Below are 14,917 nucleotides of genomic sequence, written 5' to 3'. Positions count from 1 at the left end.
CCCTTAAACACATTGTCAGAATGTTTGTATCATTCTGTTTACTATTGGGAACAATGGCAATGGAGCACTTCATAAACAGGTCATGGTTGGTGCTAGCATAGCTCAACAAATCACAACCACCACCGAGTCACAGTCTTACCTCACTTTCTATTAGCGTCTAGGTAGGTTGCTCCAATCAAGTGCACAATTTAACAGGAACAATGATACAAAGTGACGACTAATCAATTAAGAATGAGATTATGATTAAACAAAACTCAAACCTTGCAGTTAGTTATATAATTGCCTCTCAATTATTTAATTTTTCCTATGTACTTTAAATGGTGCGTGGCTTTTCCAAGTACTTTATAACATTACAAAAGGAATGTTAATAATCTACAGACTATCCCCTCCATTCCTTCCTCTTTCTTTTCTTAGTTAAATTGATGGAGCAAAGGAGATTGAGGAAAGATTTTAAATCATGCAGACGATTATGATAGTTTGGATAGGGTCGACAAAGAAGAGCTGTTTCCATTAGCTGATGGTAGGGGAGATTTAAGGTTTTAAGCAAGAGATGGAGTGGGTATGTGAGGGAAGAACATTTTTCTTATAGCGAGTGATAATGACCAGGAATCCGCTACCTATGACAGTGGTGGGAGTAGAGATTTGGATTGGGGCTTGAGGGAAATAATCTTGCAGGACTATGGGGATAGAGTGGGGGAATTGGACTGACTGGATTGCTCTATAAAGAGGGCATGGACTTACTATGTCATGACAGTGTGAATTTCACTTCAGTTCAGATATCTTCACTGGAAATCAAAATCATATGATTTAAAGTATCATAAGATGCTGCTTTCTCTCAACATCATACGTGGGCCAGTTAGCAAAATGCATTGCCTAGTGTGCCATATAAAAAAGGCAAATCCAAACTCTATTCTATGTTAAGTTAGCCTCAGTCAAGTTGGTAATGATGCACCTCAATACTGGGTAGGTGAAAAAAAACGATCAGCTCACTACATTTGAGAACATTTTTTAATACTGTTAAAGACATTGATCTTTTAAACGGTCATTGATTTATTACAACAGTATGAAAAATAAATCTTAATTTGTACATATAGAAAAAAATGTTCTTTTGCCGCTTGGATTTATTTTAGCTGATAAATTTAGTTATTTAAAAAAATTCTTTGACTTTTGTGAAGCTATAAAATTAAATCAGCTTAATATCATATTGTTTCCTTCAAGTTAATTTATTGGCTACGATTTGAAGACCCGGTTGTAGACCACACGTGATTATAAAATTAGAACAAACCTTATCCTGAGATATGACTTTGTCACTTTTTTCCCAAGTCATATAATTAATTCCTCGAAGTCGAGCCAAGTCCAAATAGCAGCGCTCATCTTCACAGTTAAACCTGAAAAAAATAAGAACGTACATTAATAGAACACCTGAGCAATCTCAAAATGTACCAAAGTGTTTCATAGCCAGTTCATTCATTCTGATGTGTTTTCACTTTTATGTCAACAAATTAGGTGGATTGGCCATGCTAAATTGCCCCTTAGTGTCCAGGGATGTACAGGTTAGGTTATGGGGATAGGGCAGGGGAGTGCGCTTAGGAAGGATGCTCTTTCAGAGGGGCAATGCAGTATCAATGGGTCAAATGGCATTGTAGGAATTCTATAGTTCAAAAAAAAATGGAACAGGCATTTGCATGCAGTTATACTCAACAAATAGTGAGAGAGTTGATGATTTAGCCTGTTTTTGGTGATGGTTGAGCGAGGAATGTTAGCCAGGGCACCAGGTGAACTCCTAACTGTTCTCTAGTTCTATAAGAGTTTTTCCATACACTTGTGCCACCAAAGTATGCAGACGGTTTAATGTCCCTCCCTAAGATGGCACCTCCATCAATGCAGCAGTCTTTCAGCACTCCTTCAGCACTACATAAAATATCAGCCCAGATTTTGTGTTCAAGTGCTGGAATGCAACTTGAACCCACAACCTTCTGACTCAAGTAAAAAGTTCACTAAATAATATAAACTGATGCACTTCCAAAGTACTACACATTTACAATAATGCCTGTTCTTGTGCTTTGTCTGCAGTGATCAAGAGAAACATCTACCATGGTCTGTTCTACATGGTTTGATTGCAAATGGTTATCCCTATTCGAACTGATGTCCAGAGTTTAAAAAGCCCAGACCCAGCCTCACACCAGACAACCCCACAAAAAAAACGCCCAAGGGGCACACACCACCCCCACACCCGAACCTCCCCATTCCAACCCGACAGCGCCCCCCATTCCCTAAGCTTCAAAACTTACCTCCTGTAAATTGTCCCTTTAAACCTCCCCCCATGACAGCTATTGCCTTGAAAAGAGGGGAAGTGACCAGTTATTCCACGATGATCGTGCCAAGGGCACATTGCTGCTCCTGCCTCAACCAGCCTGAGTGAGTACGGTTAGGCGAGACACAAGGTCAGGAATTACAGCGCCGGTAAGTATGGCAAAAGTGGCAATCTGACGGAATTTGCCACTCTGTGGAGGTTATGCGCCAATGTATAGCACAAAGTAAAGGCAGCATGGTAGCATTGTGGATAGCACAAATTGCTTCACAGCTCCAGGGTCACAGGTTCGATTCTGGCTTGGGTCACTGTCTGTGTGGAGTCTACACATCCTCCCCGTGTGTGCGTGGGTTTCCTCCGGGTGCTCCGGTTTCCTCCCACAGTCCAAAGATGTGCAGGTTAAGTGGATTGGCCATGATAAATTGCCCTTAGTGTCCAAAATTGCCCTTAGTGTTTGGTGGGGTTACTGGGTTATGGGGATAGGGTGGAGATGTTGACCTTGGGTAGGGTGCTCTTTCCAAGAGCCGGTGCAGACTCGATGGGCTGAATGGCCTCCTTCAACACTGCAAAAAAAAAAATTCTATGATAAACCAAAAAATGGATGGAGAGTTTGAGTACATTTTAAGTTAGAAAGTTGCAATAGACTGGTCAGTTATTTATCATTTTCTGCTGCATTTGCTGTTTCTTTGTGAAGTAATGGCTGCAAAACCTTTTTTGCTCTCCTTTTTTCTGAGAACAGTCTTGATTGAGCATCTTCTCTACCTTTAATTTTCTCATGTTGACTGTAATCAAAGGATATTTTTAAAAGTTTTTTAAAAGAAACAGCAAAGTCAGCAGAAAATGATAAATAATCGATCAGTTATTTAACTTAAAATGTACTCAAACCCTCCATCCATTTCTTGGTTTACTTTGTGCTATACATTGGTGCATAACTTCTGGAGTTAGAAGGATTTTTTTCTATCTCTTTCACAGTAACTATCAGGGTAAAACTGGCAGAACCATCCGAAGTTAGCAAATTAAATTGCTTTGTCGGTGTCGGACCAGCCAAGGTTGGAAACGGGTGTGGGGGCAGATATCGTAGCCTCCGCCTCGTTGATCGCCCAAAGGTGGATCCTGTTGGGATGGAAAGCAGCCTCTCCACCCTGTGCCCTGGCGTGGCGGGGGGACCTGTTGGAATTCTTGACTCTTGAGAAGGTTAAGTTTGAACTGAGGGGAAGGACGGAGGGGTTCTGCAATTCATGGGCATTATTCATTATGCACTTTCAAGAACTGGATAACATCGAACATTAGTTGAGGGGATGGGTGGGAGGGTTGGGGGGAGGGGGTTGTGTGTAGTAAGGGTGACTATGGGTGATTCCTGATTCCTTTTTGTCATTTGTTTATGTAAACATGCGGGCTAATGTTTGGGGTTTGGTGGGACGATGGGATCGTTGTTATTGATATGGGGATTGACATATTTGTTGTCAATTATTGTTTATTGTTGGTGGGTGTAAATTTGGGAGAAAATGTGAAAAAGGAGAATTTAAAAAAATTTTTTTTTTTATAAATTGCTTTGTCGGATGGTTCCCAGCCCAGCGCAATTGTCTAGAGGCAGTTAGCCCTTCTGGGCAATTGCCAGGTAAACCCTTAAATTGGAACTTCCTAGAGGGATTCCCAGCGCATTATTGGGGCACCCCCTAAATGAGACATTGGGAAACCTGGAAGTTATAGTCTGTTTTGCATCTGAAGAGTAGTCAAGCAGGGAATCTTTTTTCAGGAAGGGTGTTTTTTTTAAACTAAAACATGAAGTAGCAGATGCAGCTAACATCTGACAGGTATACTAGATTGGGCAAACCGAAACATGAAATCTTTCAGTTCACCTGATTTACTGTTGTGCAAACAATTTTTAAACATATATGTAAACAAGAGGTTGGTATTGCCAGTTAAGTAAGTAGTGCACTTTCAGAAAAAACATATTAGCACATGAATAATTGACTTCAGCATAAATATTTATTAAATGTTAAAAAAAATTAAATACATACAATTCAAAAACGACAGCCCAGTCAGGTAGAAAAAGCAGGTGAGTCAGCCCAGCTCCATGTATAGAGATAAAAATATCCGAATTGTACGTTATTTTCAGTTGCTCGAAAAATCTAATGTCTCTGAGAGAAATTAAAGATGGCAATGTAAAGATTACATTATATAATAAAATAAAATATAATATAATTAACAGTGAGAACTAAAAAAACATTGCCCTTTTCTCCTGTCACAATTTTTCACATTTTCTCAATATAGTCGGACAATGAAAGAAAATAGATTTAGAAATTATTTTGGCTCAAGATAATACAATGTCTAATGTCAGTACTTAAAGCACGAACTAAGTGGTAGCATTTATTTGTTGTCATCAGATACTAGCAGTTGCTAGCCAATTTGAAAGACTTTTCAAAGTTAATTTCAAGCAAAATAGATATGGATTTTATTCAGCACATCATTTTATATCAGGGTATAATATTTAGCTTCAAAGCAATTTACTCTTCTGATTTTATTTGGGTTTGTGTGAAACAAGTAGTTAAATCAGTGTATGTTCAATAATTTCAAGATACATCCAGATTCTTCAGGGTGCATGCTTGTTGAGAAGATTAAGGCAAATGGAATGATGAATAAGTTACTATATTTGGTGTGAAATTGCACTTGCAAAGTGAAGTTACACTAAAGAAAAGCTAATCATGATTCCTGTATGGATAACATTTCAGGGATTTTCTGAAGAATGAAAATCATAAAGTACAATGCAATTAAATAAAATACAGCTATATCACAATATACTCCAGACAATTTACTGCTGCATTTGTCAATTTCATGCTTCATTTTTTAATTGAACAAATTGATTTTTCAAAACTGAAAACAAACTATTTTGAAGATTAGTTCTTAAAAATTCAAGGCAACTTTAGAACACTGACCCATTTAATGATCCAAACTTTATAGTTTTGATAATATTGAACGATACAACACGATACTTTTTGGATGTAAGCTTACATTGTTCTCTAGATAAATATTATAGCAGGGAAATATTACAGCAGAAAATAGTCATTTGGCTGTAGAGAACTTGCGTATTTCTGAAAAAAGAGATACGGCATCAAACATTTTCAGGGCAGCTCGCAAGATAAACCATCAGGAAAGGGAACAACAAGTTATACTGCATGAGAAGAGAATGTGGATTGGTTGGCAAGTGGACTCTGATTGGCAAAGACTGCCATGGAGAATGAAGCAGAGGACAGTTAACTGCCAGGCTTTTGCTCAAACTCAAACCAGGCAAGTCGACTCAGATTGCTCAAGGCATTGCCATGGGGAATGAAGCATGGGAATGGCTGTCCCCAAGCTTTTGTTCAGTTGAAAAAAGCGCAATGTATGCGGGTATGCACCTTCTGCCTGCAAAGGACAGGGCCCAGTGTGCAACTTCTCCCATGCATAAGTGAGCCATACTGCAAGCCCAACTGATAAACTTAAATTGTTTTTGATGTCATTCTGTCTGTGCTCTGATCGAGAACACAGCACAGCAGCGAGAAAGACGAGATTAAGAATAGAGTGCAGCAGCGAAAAAACGAAATCGAGAACTGAGCGCAGCAGCGAGATCGAGAATAGAATGCAGCAGTGAGAAAGATGAGATCGATAACAGAACGCAGCAGCGAGACTGATAACAACGCCGCAGCGAGATTGAGAACAGAGCGCAGCTGCGAGATCGATAACAGAACGCAGCAGTGAGATCAAGAACAGAGCGCAGCAGCGAGATCGATACCAGAACGCGAGATCGATAACAGAACGCAGCAGTGAGATCAAGAACAGAGCGCAGCAGCGAGATCGATAACAGAGCGCAGCAGCGAGATCGATAACAGAACGCAGCAGTGAGATCAAGAACTGCGCAGCAGCGAGATCGATAACAGAACGCAGCAGCGAGATCGATAATAGAACGCAGCAGCAAGATCGATAGCAGAACGCAGCAGCGAGATCGATAACAGAACGCAGCAGCGAGATCGATAACAGAACGCAGCAGTGAGATCAAGAACTGCGCAGCAGCGAGATCGATAACAGAACGCAGCAGCGAGATCGATAATAGAACGCAGCAGCGAGATCGATAACAGAACGCAGCAGCGAGATCGATAACAGAACACAGTAGCGAGATCGATAGCAGAACGCAGCAGCGAGATCGATAACAGAACGCAGCAGCGAGATCGATAACAGAACGCAGCAGCGAGATCGATAACAGAACGCAACAGCGAAATCGAGAACAGAGCACAACAGCGAGATCGAGAACAGAGCGCAACAGCGAGATCGAGAACAGAGCGCAGCAGCGAGACCGAGAACAGAGTGCAGCAGCAAGATCGAGAACGGAGTGCAGCAGTGAGCTCGAGAACAGAGCGCAGCAGTGAGAAAGACGAGGTCGAGAACAGCAGCGAGAAAGACAAAATTGTGTGAACGGCTTGTGCATAAAATCACTATGACATCACAGCATGAGGTGGGACACAGGTGGAAGTAAAATATTTAATTTCACAAATTTAACAAACTGGGCAGCACGGTAGCACTGGTTAGCACTGTGGCCTCACAGCACCAGGGTCCCAGGTTCGATTCCCTGCTGGGTCACTGGCTGTGCAAAGTTTGCACATTCTCCCTGTGTATGCGTGGATTTCCTCGGGTGCTCTGGTTTCCTCCCACAGTCCAAAGACGTGCAGGTTCGGTGGATTGGCCACACTAAATTGCCCTTAGTGTCCAAAAAGGTTAGGAGTTATTGGGTTAGGGGGATAGGGTGGAAGGGAGGGCTTATGTGGGTCGGTGCAGACTCGATGGGCCGAATGGCCTCCTATTGCATTGTATGTTCTATGTTATCAATGAGTAGTTTAAAAACTAAAACAAAGCTCAGTTGATTAAATAATAAAATAAATAAAACAGTGACGATGATGTGCAGCAATTCAACTTGTATAAATTTATGAAGTGCATCGAGATTCCAGACAACCACTTCTGCAATAAGTGGTCAGATGGACTGGCTAGGAATTCTGACTCCCTAGAGCATGCCCAACATCTACAAGGCACAAGTCAGGAGTGCGATGAAATACTCTTCATTTGACAGATGAGTGCAGCTCCACCAACACTCAAGAAGCTCAACAACAAGACAAAGCAGGCTGCTTGATCAGCACCCCATCCACCATCTTACCCATATTGGACCACACTTAAAGAGTATGGTCGGAGCTGTTCTAATCACCATATTATAAAAAGGATTTTGAGGCATTGGGTAGGGTGCAGAGAAGATTCACAAGGATGGTCCCAGAAATGCATAGGTATAGATATCAGAAAAAGGATTGACAGAACCAATTTCTTTTCTCTTAAAAAAAGGCAGCTGAATGGTGACTTGTTCAAAGTCTTTAGAATTCTGAAAAGTTTGGATAGAGCAGTTGCAGAGAGAATATTTCCTTTTGTGCAGATCATAACTAGAGACCATCAATATACGATAGTTACCAAGAAATTCAATTGGTAATTCAGAAGGAACTTCTTTACCAAAGAATGGTGATAATGTAGAACACTGCATCACAGGGAGCAGCTGAATGAATAGTATAGATTCATTAAGAGGGTAGATTTAGATTTAAAAAGATGGAAGGAGGCTTGAGTGGAGCATAAACATTGGCATAGACTCTGGACCAAATGACCTGATTCAATGCTGTAAATCCTCTGTAAATATTCACTTCCTCCACCACCGGTGCACAGTGGCAGCAGTGTCTACTTTCTACAATATACACTGCAGCAACTGGGCAAGCTTCCTTTGACAGCACCTACAAATGTGTGACCGCTACCACCTACAAGGACAATGGTGGCATGGAAGCATCGCCACCTGCAAGTTTCCCTGCAAGCCATACCCCAATCCTGACTTGGAAATATATTGGCGTCCCTTCGGTGCCACTGTGTCAAAATCCTAAAACTCCCTCCCTAACAGCACTACATATTCCTACACCACATGGACTTCAACAATTGAAGAAAGCAGCTCACCACCACCTTCCCAATTCCACCACCTTCCCACGGTAATTTGGGGTGGGCAACAAATTCTGCACTTGCCAGTGACACTCATAGAATCATAGAAGTTACAATGCAGAAGGAGGCCGGGAATTGAACCCGGGTCCCTGGAGCTGTGAAGCGACAGTACTAACCACTGTGCTACCGTTCCTTGAGCAAATAATTTTTTTACATGAGGGGCATCAGAGAGGGGTAAGAGTTATCTGCACACTATGATCCATGAGACAGTCATACCACCTAGGTTACGTGGTCAGGGTGTTAGGTGGTGTGACTGCAGTCAGGCAGATAAGTGGGCCCCAGATGCAGTGTTGGAGGAGCCTAGGTACCCTTATCGAATTGGTACGTTTGGTGTCTGATTGGTATGGGCAGTCTGCAGGGTCCATGGTGCACAACGTCAAAGGTGGGTGAATGAACAAAATGTAGCAATCGGGGACAATATTGATAGGGGTTATATATCGTTTGCAGTTGTGACCAGGAGTTCCAAAAGATTGTGTTGCCAGTCCTGTGCCAGGGTTAAGGGCACCATCGCATGGCAGGAGAAGACTTGGGAGTGGGAAGAGAATCACCCAGTTGGCATGGTACGCGTTGAAATCAATGACATAGGTAGAACTAAATGCCTTTCTGCTGAGGGGGCATGAGGCGGTTAGGGTTGAAATTACAATGCAGAGCAACACTGACAATCAATTCTTGGTTACTTGAGCTATGTGCAAACTGGCATAGGAATAAACACATTAAAAGATTAAATACGTGGCTGAAAAGTGCTGTGGAAGGCAGGGGTTTCAATTCATGGGACACAAGCATAAGTACTGGGGAAAGTGGGAACAGTTCCATTGAGATGGACTCCACTTAAACCAAGTGATAGAGCAGAGTAACAATTTGGGTAAAAATCAACACTCAAGGACAGAGGGTTTAGCAAAGATAACGGGGATTTAACGACGAAGGCAACATCAGGGAACATAGAAAATAATGAAAGCTAAAGGCACAATATTTGAAGGTACAAAACACTCACACCAAAATAGATTAATTAAGAGGACAGACAGAAATCAGAGGGTTTAATCTAATAGCTATTAAGGAAGTGTGGTTGAAGAATGACCATTATTGGGAATTACATTTTCCTGGATATCTGGCCTTTAGAGAAATAGGCAAAATGGAAACGAAGAAGGAGGGGGTAACCCTGATAATAAGGGATGAGTTAAAGACAGGAGAAGAAAAAGATCTTAGCTCAGAAAATCAAGATGAAGAATCAGATTGAGTTGAGCTAACAAACAGCAAGGGGCAGAAAGCACAAATGAGAGTAGTTTACAGGCTCCTCAACAGTAGTTGCAGTGTCAGGCAGAGACTAAATCAGGCGCATCTAATAAGGGTAATACAGTAATCATCGGGACCCTTTATCCTCATAGCGGCTGGGCAAACCAAGTGTGCAGAAATGTGTGGAGGACGTGTTGGTGGAATGTATTCAAGATAATTTTCTTATTCAGTAGACAAGGAACCAACAAGGGAACGGGCCAGCTTGGATCTAGCTCTGTGTAATCAGACTAGCTTAATTAACAACTTTGTGGTAAAGATTCCTCCGGGAAGAGTGACTGCAATACAATGAATTTCACATTGGATTTGAGAGTGATTTAGTTAAATTTGAAACTAGGGTCTTAAATCTAAACAAAGCACACTACGTATGCATGAGGAGTGAGTTGGCTAAGCTAGCTGGAAAAGCAGATTAAAAGACATGATGGCAGATAGACAATTTCAAATAGCTTTAAGGTAATTCATAATTTGCTAGGGTTATTTTTTCATTTATGGAGTAGAGACCCACAGGAAAAGTCGTCCAACCAAGGCTAGTATTATATTCAAAGAGGGGTCTTACACTGTTGCCAAAAAGAGTATTGGGGAATATTAAAATTCAACAAAGGGTGACAAATAAATTGATAAAGAAAAGAGGAAATAGGATATGACTAAAGACGTAAAAAGAGATTGAACAAGCTTCCATAGATATTTAAAAAGGAAGAGCCTCAGAGGCAGAGACAGAAAAAACTGTAAAAGGGATTTGGAAGTAACAGAGAAGTCATACAAATTCTGTCCTGGCAGTAGAAAGATATAAAAACAAATTTCTGAAGTAATGGGAAGCCAAGGATTTAGTAAACAAATAGAAACTTGAGATCATCAGCATTAGTAAAGAAATAGTGCTGGAGTCCCGTGTCTGCGTGGGTTTCACTCCCACAACCCAAAGATCTGCAGCGTAGGTGGATTGGTCGCGCTAAATTGCCCCTTAATTAGAAAAAAAAATGAATTGGGTACTCTTAAATTTATTTTTTTTAAATAAATAATACCAGAGGAATTGGCCTTGTGACACAGTGGCAGCGTCCCTATCGGATCCCTACCAGAGCCAGAAGCTCTGGGAATGAGTCCCTGGACTTGATGGCCAAGAAAGGTCCATTCATACCGTGGTCAAACAGGTTGAGTGTTTGAGTCCTTCCAACACGCCAGTGGCTGGCGGTAAGAGCAGGAGAGACTCCTGGCCAGCATGCTTGATGTGGAGTGGGGCCTCGCAAGCTGTAAGTCCCTGGCAACAGACTAGCGACATGTGTCGGGAATTATTAGCTTTGGAAACGGATAAAAGTCTGCCTTAGTGCATCACTAGGTGTGGGAAGAGAATCGGAATTGGAACTGGAGTAATTAATGGGACTAAAATCTGACTAGTGCCCTGGACTTGATGGCCTACACCCCTGGTTTTAAAAGAGGTGGCAATAGAGATAGTGGATGCATTGATTTTGATCTTCTGGCATTATCTTGATTCTAGAACAGTCTCCATGGGTGGAAGGTAGCAAACCTAGCCCCACGATTCAAGAAAGGAGAAAGAAAACAGGGAACTATGGGTTAGTAAACCTGACATCAGTAAATAAAATGTTAGAAACTATTATTAGGGCCATGAAAACAGGGTACTTCAAAAATTGCAATATGATGTGAGGAAAATCAACACAGGTGTATAAAACATTAAGGTAAAACAAATCAATGTATTTTGAGGGTGAAACTAGTAGAGGCGGATAAAAGAAACCAGTTAATGTAGTGGATTTGGATATGCAAAAAAAAAAAAAAAATTCGGTATGGTGCAACACTAGAGGTTAACACACAAAATTAAGGCTCATATGTTTGGGGGCAAAATATCAGCTTGGAATGAGGTTTGACTGAAAGTAGTAGGAATAAAGCAGATCATTTTGGGGGTGGCAGGTTTTAACTAGTAAAGTACTGTAAGGATCAATTGATTAGGCATCAACTATTTAAAATCTGAGGGCAGCATGTGGCGCAGTGGTTAGCACTGGGACTACGGCACTGAGGACACGGGTTTGAATCCCAGCCCTGGGTCACTGTCCGTGTGGAGTTTGCACATTCTCCCTGTGTCTGCTTGGGTTTCACCCCCAGAACCCAAAGATGTGCAGGTGAGGTGGATTGGCCACGTGAAATTGCCCCTTTATTGGACAATAAAATAATTACGGACTCTAAATTTATTTTTTTTAATATTTTAAATCTATATCCATGGTTTAAATGAATACAATGCATCCAGGTTTGCTGACAGAACCAAACTAGGTCAGAAAGTAAGCTGTGAGGACATAAAGGCAGGATTTAGATAGATTAAATGAGTGAGCAACACTGTGGTAGATGGAATATAATGTGGATAAATGTGAAGGTTGACAACTTCGATGGGAAAATTAGAAAATCAGAGTTTTTTTCATACAGCGAGAAACTGAGAAATATCGAGATTCAGAGGAATATGGATGCCCTTGTACATGAATCACAGAAGATGTCCAACGATGTGCAGGTTAGGAGGGGTTATGGGTTACGGGGATAGGGCACTCTCTCAAAGTTCGTGCAGACTCGATGGGCCGAATTGCTTCCTTCTGCACTATAGGAATTCTATGGTTCTAAGAAGGTAACCTGCAGGTACAGCAAGCAAGTAAGAAAGTGAATGATATGTTAGCCTTTATTACAAAGAATTAGCCTATAAGAATAAAGAAGTCTTACTACACACCTGAAGTACAGCTTTTGTCTCCTTACCCAAGGAAGGATATATTTGGCTTGAGAGAAGTGGTGGGCAACCTGCAGCCCTGGGGCCACATGCAGACCATCTGGGTTCTGATGCAGCCCACAAGACATTTTGTTGACTGTTGCCCACATGTAGCGTTGCCACTTTCTGCTAATATCCGTCTGCGTAGTTCTTTTCAGTATGACTGAAGTGATACCCACTTAAAGCAAGGGCAAGGGCTGATTGCACACAACTTTAAATGTGAGAACCATATGCTCACTCTGCATCAAAAGTTTTCTTTTGTTTTTGCCAACTGAAATTGATGTTAGTACCAATAACATATACAGGGTTAAGCATTTTCTATAACTTATGAAATACTTGTCATATATTAAGTGTACTTAATTTTATTCACAGGGTCATCGTGAGTGAACATGCATGTCCAATTTCAATCTTGTGCCCCACCGAGATGAAGGAGGGACATTAACGTAGTCCACTCACTAGCCTAGGTTGCCCATCGCTGCCTTACAGGGAGTTCAATTAAGGTTGACTAGACTGATTCCGGAAATGAAGGGTTCATCCCATGAGGAGAGAGATTCAAAGAATAAATGAAATGAAATGAAATTGAAATGAAAATGAAAATCGCTTATTGTCACAAGTAGGCTTCAATGAAGTTACTGTGAAAAGCCCCTAGTCGCCACATTCCGGCGCCTGTTCGGGGAGGCTGGTACGGGAATTGGACCGTGCTGCTGGCCTGCCTTGGTCTGCTTTAAAAGCCAGCGATTTAGCCCAGTGTGCTAAACCAGCCCCGCTAAAGTGGTGATTGGAAACAAACAAATAATATTCTTTAAGGCGCTTGACAAGGTAGATGCAGGGAAGATGTTTCTCCTGGCTGGGAGTCTAGAACTAGGGATCACTTGTCTCAGAAAAGATGGTAAGCCAGAACTGAGATGAGAAACTTCTTCACTCAAAGGTTGTGAACCTTTGGAATTCTCGACCAGAGAGTTGTGGATACTCAATCATTGAGTATCATCCCAGTCACAGAAAACAGACTTTTTGGATACTAAAGGAATCAAGAGATATGTAGATAGATCAGCCATGATTAGCTTGAAAGGCTGAATAGGCTCCACCAGTTTCTATTTCTTATACTCACCTCCAACTAGAGATATCGTTTTCTGGATGATGGCCTGCTGAGTCACTCCATTCTGCACTTTTTGTCTTCTGATAAAGGTAGTCAGCCTTTTTCCATGGACAGATGGGAATCAGCATTAAAGGAATTGATATGCTGTATGATGTCCATGGGAATCAGCATTAAAGGAATTGATATGCTATATGGTGTATTTCTGATCCTGCAATGTCATTGGGTATGGGAGCGTAGTTTATATGTTACTAGACTATTGAGGAGATGGTGGCGCAGCTGCAATGTCACTGGACCAGTAATCCAGGGGCCCAGGCTAATACCCTGGGGACATAGCAGTGGTGGAATTTGAATTCAATTAATTAATGCATTCAGTTGTTCCCCTACTAAATAAATCTGAAATTAAAATCTAGTCTTAGTAATTGTGACCATGAAGCTATGATCGCTTGTTGTAAAAAAAACCATCATGTTCATTTCTGTCTTTTAGGGAAGGAAATCTGCCATCATTGCCTGGTCTGACCTACATGTGACTGCAGACCTGCAGCAATGTGGTTGATTTTGTACTGCCTTTTGAAAGGGGCACACTGTTCAAGGGCAATGAAGGATGGACAAAAAATGCCGGCTTACCAGCAACATCTAGATCTCAAGAAAGAATTAAGAAAAACTATAGTTCAGGGGCTGGATTCTCCAAAAATGGGGCTGTGTCCCCACGCCGGCATAAAAACGCAGGCGTTGCACTCCTGAGATTCCTGGGGGGAAAAACACCCCGATTCACTTACCTTCACGGGGCTAGCAGGGACCCGGAGTGCTTCACGCAGCTTTGGCTGTGGATACGGGCCCCTGCACCTCCGGTCCCGAGTCCACGCATGTGCACAGTGGCGGCCTCCAGTGTCCGTGCCGAGCACCATGGCGGACTCGGACCAACACAAACAAGCCAGGCCCCCCTGATCGGCCGAGCGCCGGATGATCCGTCCAGCCCGATCGTTGCCCCAGCCGCCCATAAGGTCTTCTCCCACAGTGTTCGATCCCCTCCCCCCCCCCAAACCAGGGCTGCCGCGGACTGAGTCCACAGCCGCCACGCGAGCATCCCAACCAGCCATACCATATTAGTTCCACACCGTCGGGAACCTGGCCGGTTGGGTGCGGAGTATCGCTGGGCGAGCCTCTGGCAATGGTCCCCCAGCCACACGCCGTAGTTCGCTGATGCGCGGTTATTCAGAGCAAGGAGAATCGCCGGAGCCGCGCTGGGCCCGATTCCATAGGGAACTTCGATTCTCCGCCCCTGTGCCAAACGTGATTTTGGCGTGGGGCCCAGACCTCAGAATTAGATGATCCAAAAATGAGTTCAATGCATTTAAGCACAGTTAGTTAAATAAAGTTGAAATTTTAAAATAAGCTGGTCTTAGTATTGGTGACCATCAAA

General features: G+C 42.3%; 1 protein-coding gene across 4 annotated transcripts in view; it reads right to left on the bottom strand.

The window, feature by feature from the left end:
- eogt (EGF domain-specific O-linked N-acetylglucosamine (GlcNAc) transferase) overlaps positions 1-14,917 on the bottom strand; it is a 93,735-nt gene that overhangs the window by 1,143 nt on the left and 77,675 nt on the right. For 3 of the 4 annotated variants that reach the window (XM_072472291.1, XM_072472293.1, XM_072472292.1), the window contains exons 15-16: positions 4,333-4,452; positions 1,286-1,388 (exon numbers count right to left, since the gene is read on the bottom strand). In XM_072472291.1, coding sequence (XP_072328392.1) covers positions 1,286-1,388; positions 4,333-4,452 — 223 coding nt within the window. Of the gene's footprint in view, positions 1-1,285; positions 1,389-4,332; positions 4,453-14,917 lie in introns of those variants that run through there. The other variant, XR_011934141.1, reaches the window with a different exon arrangement.

The sequence above is a fragment of the Scyliorhinus torazame genome, chromosome 13 (genome assembly GCF_047496885.1).
Source record: "Scyliorhinus torazame isolate Kashiwa2021f chromosome 13, sScyTor2.1, whole genome shotgun sequence".
NCBI classification, from domain to species: Eukaryota; Metazoa; Chordata; class Chondrichthyes; order Carcharhiniformes; family Scyliorhinidae; genus Scyliorhinus; species Scyliorhinus torazame.
The sequence above is the reverse complement of the archived record's forward strand: the minus strand, read 5'-3'. Positions and strand labels throughout refer to the sequence as shown.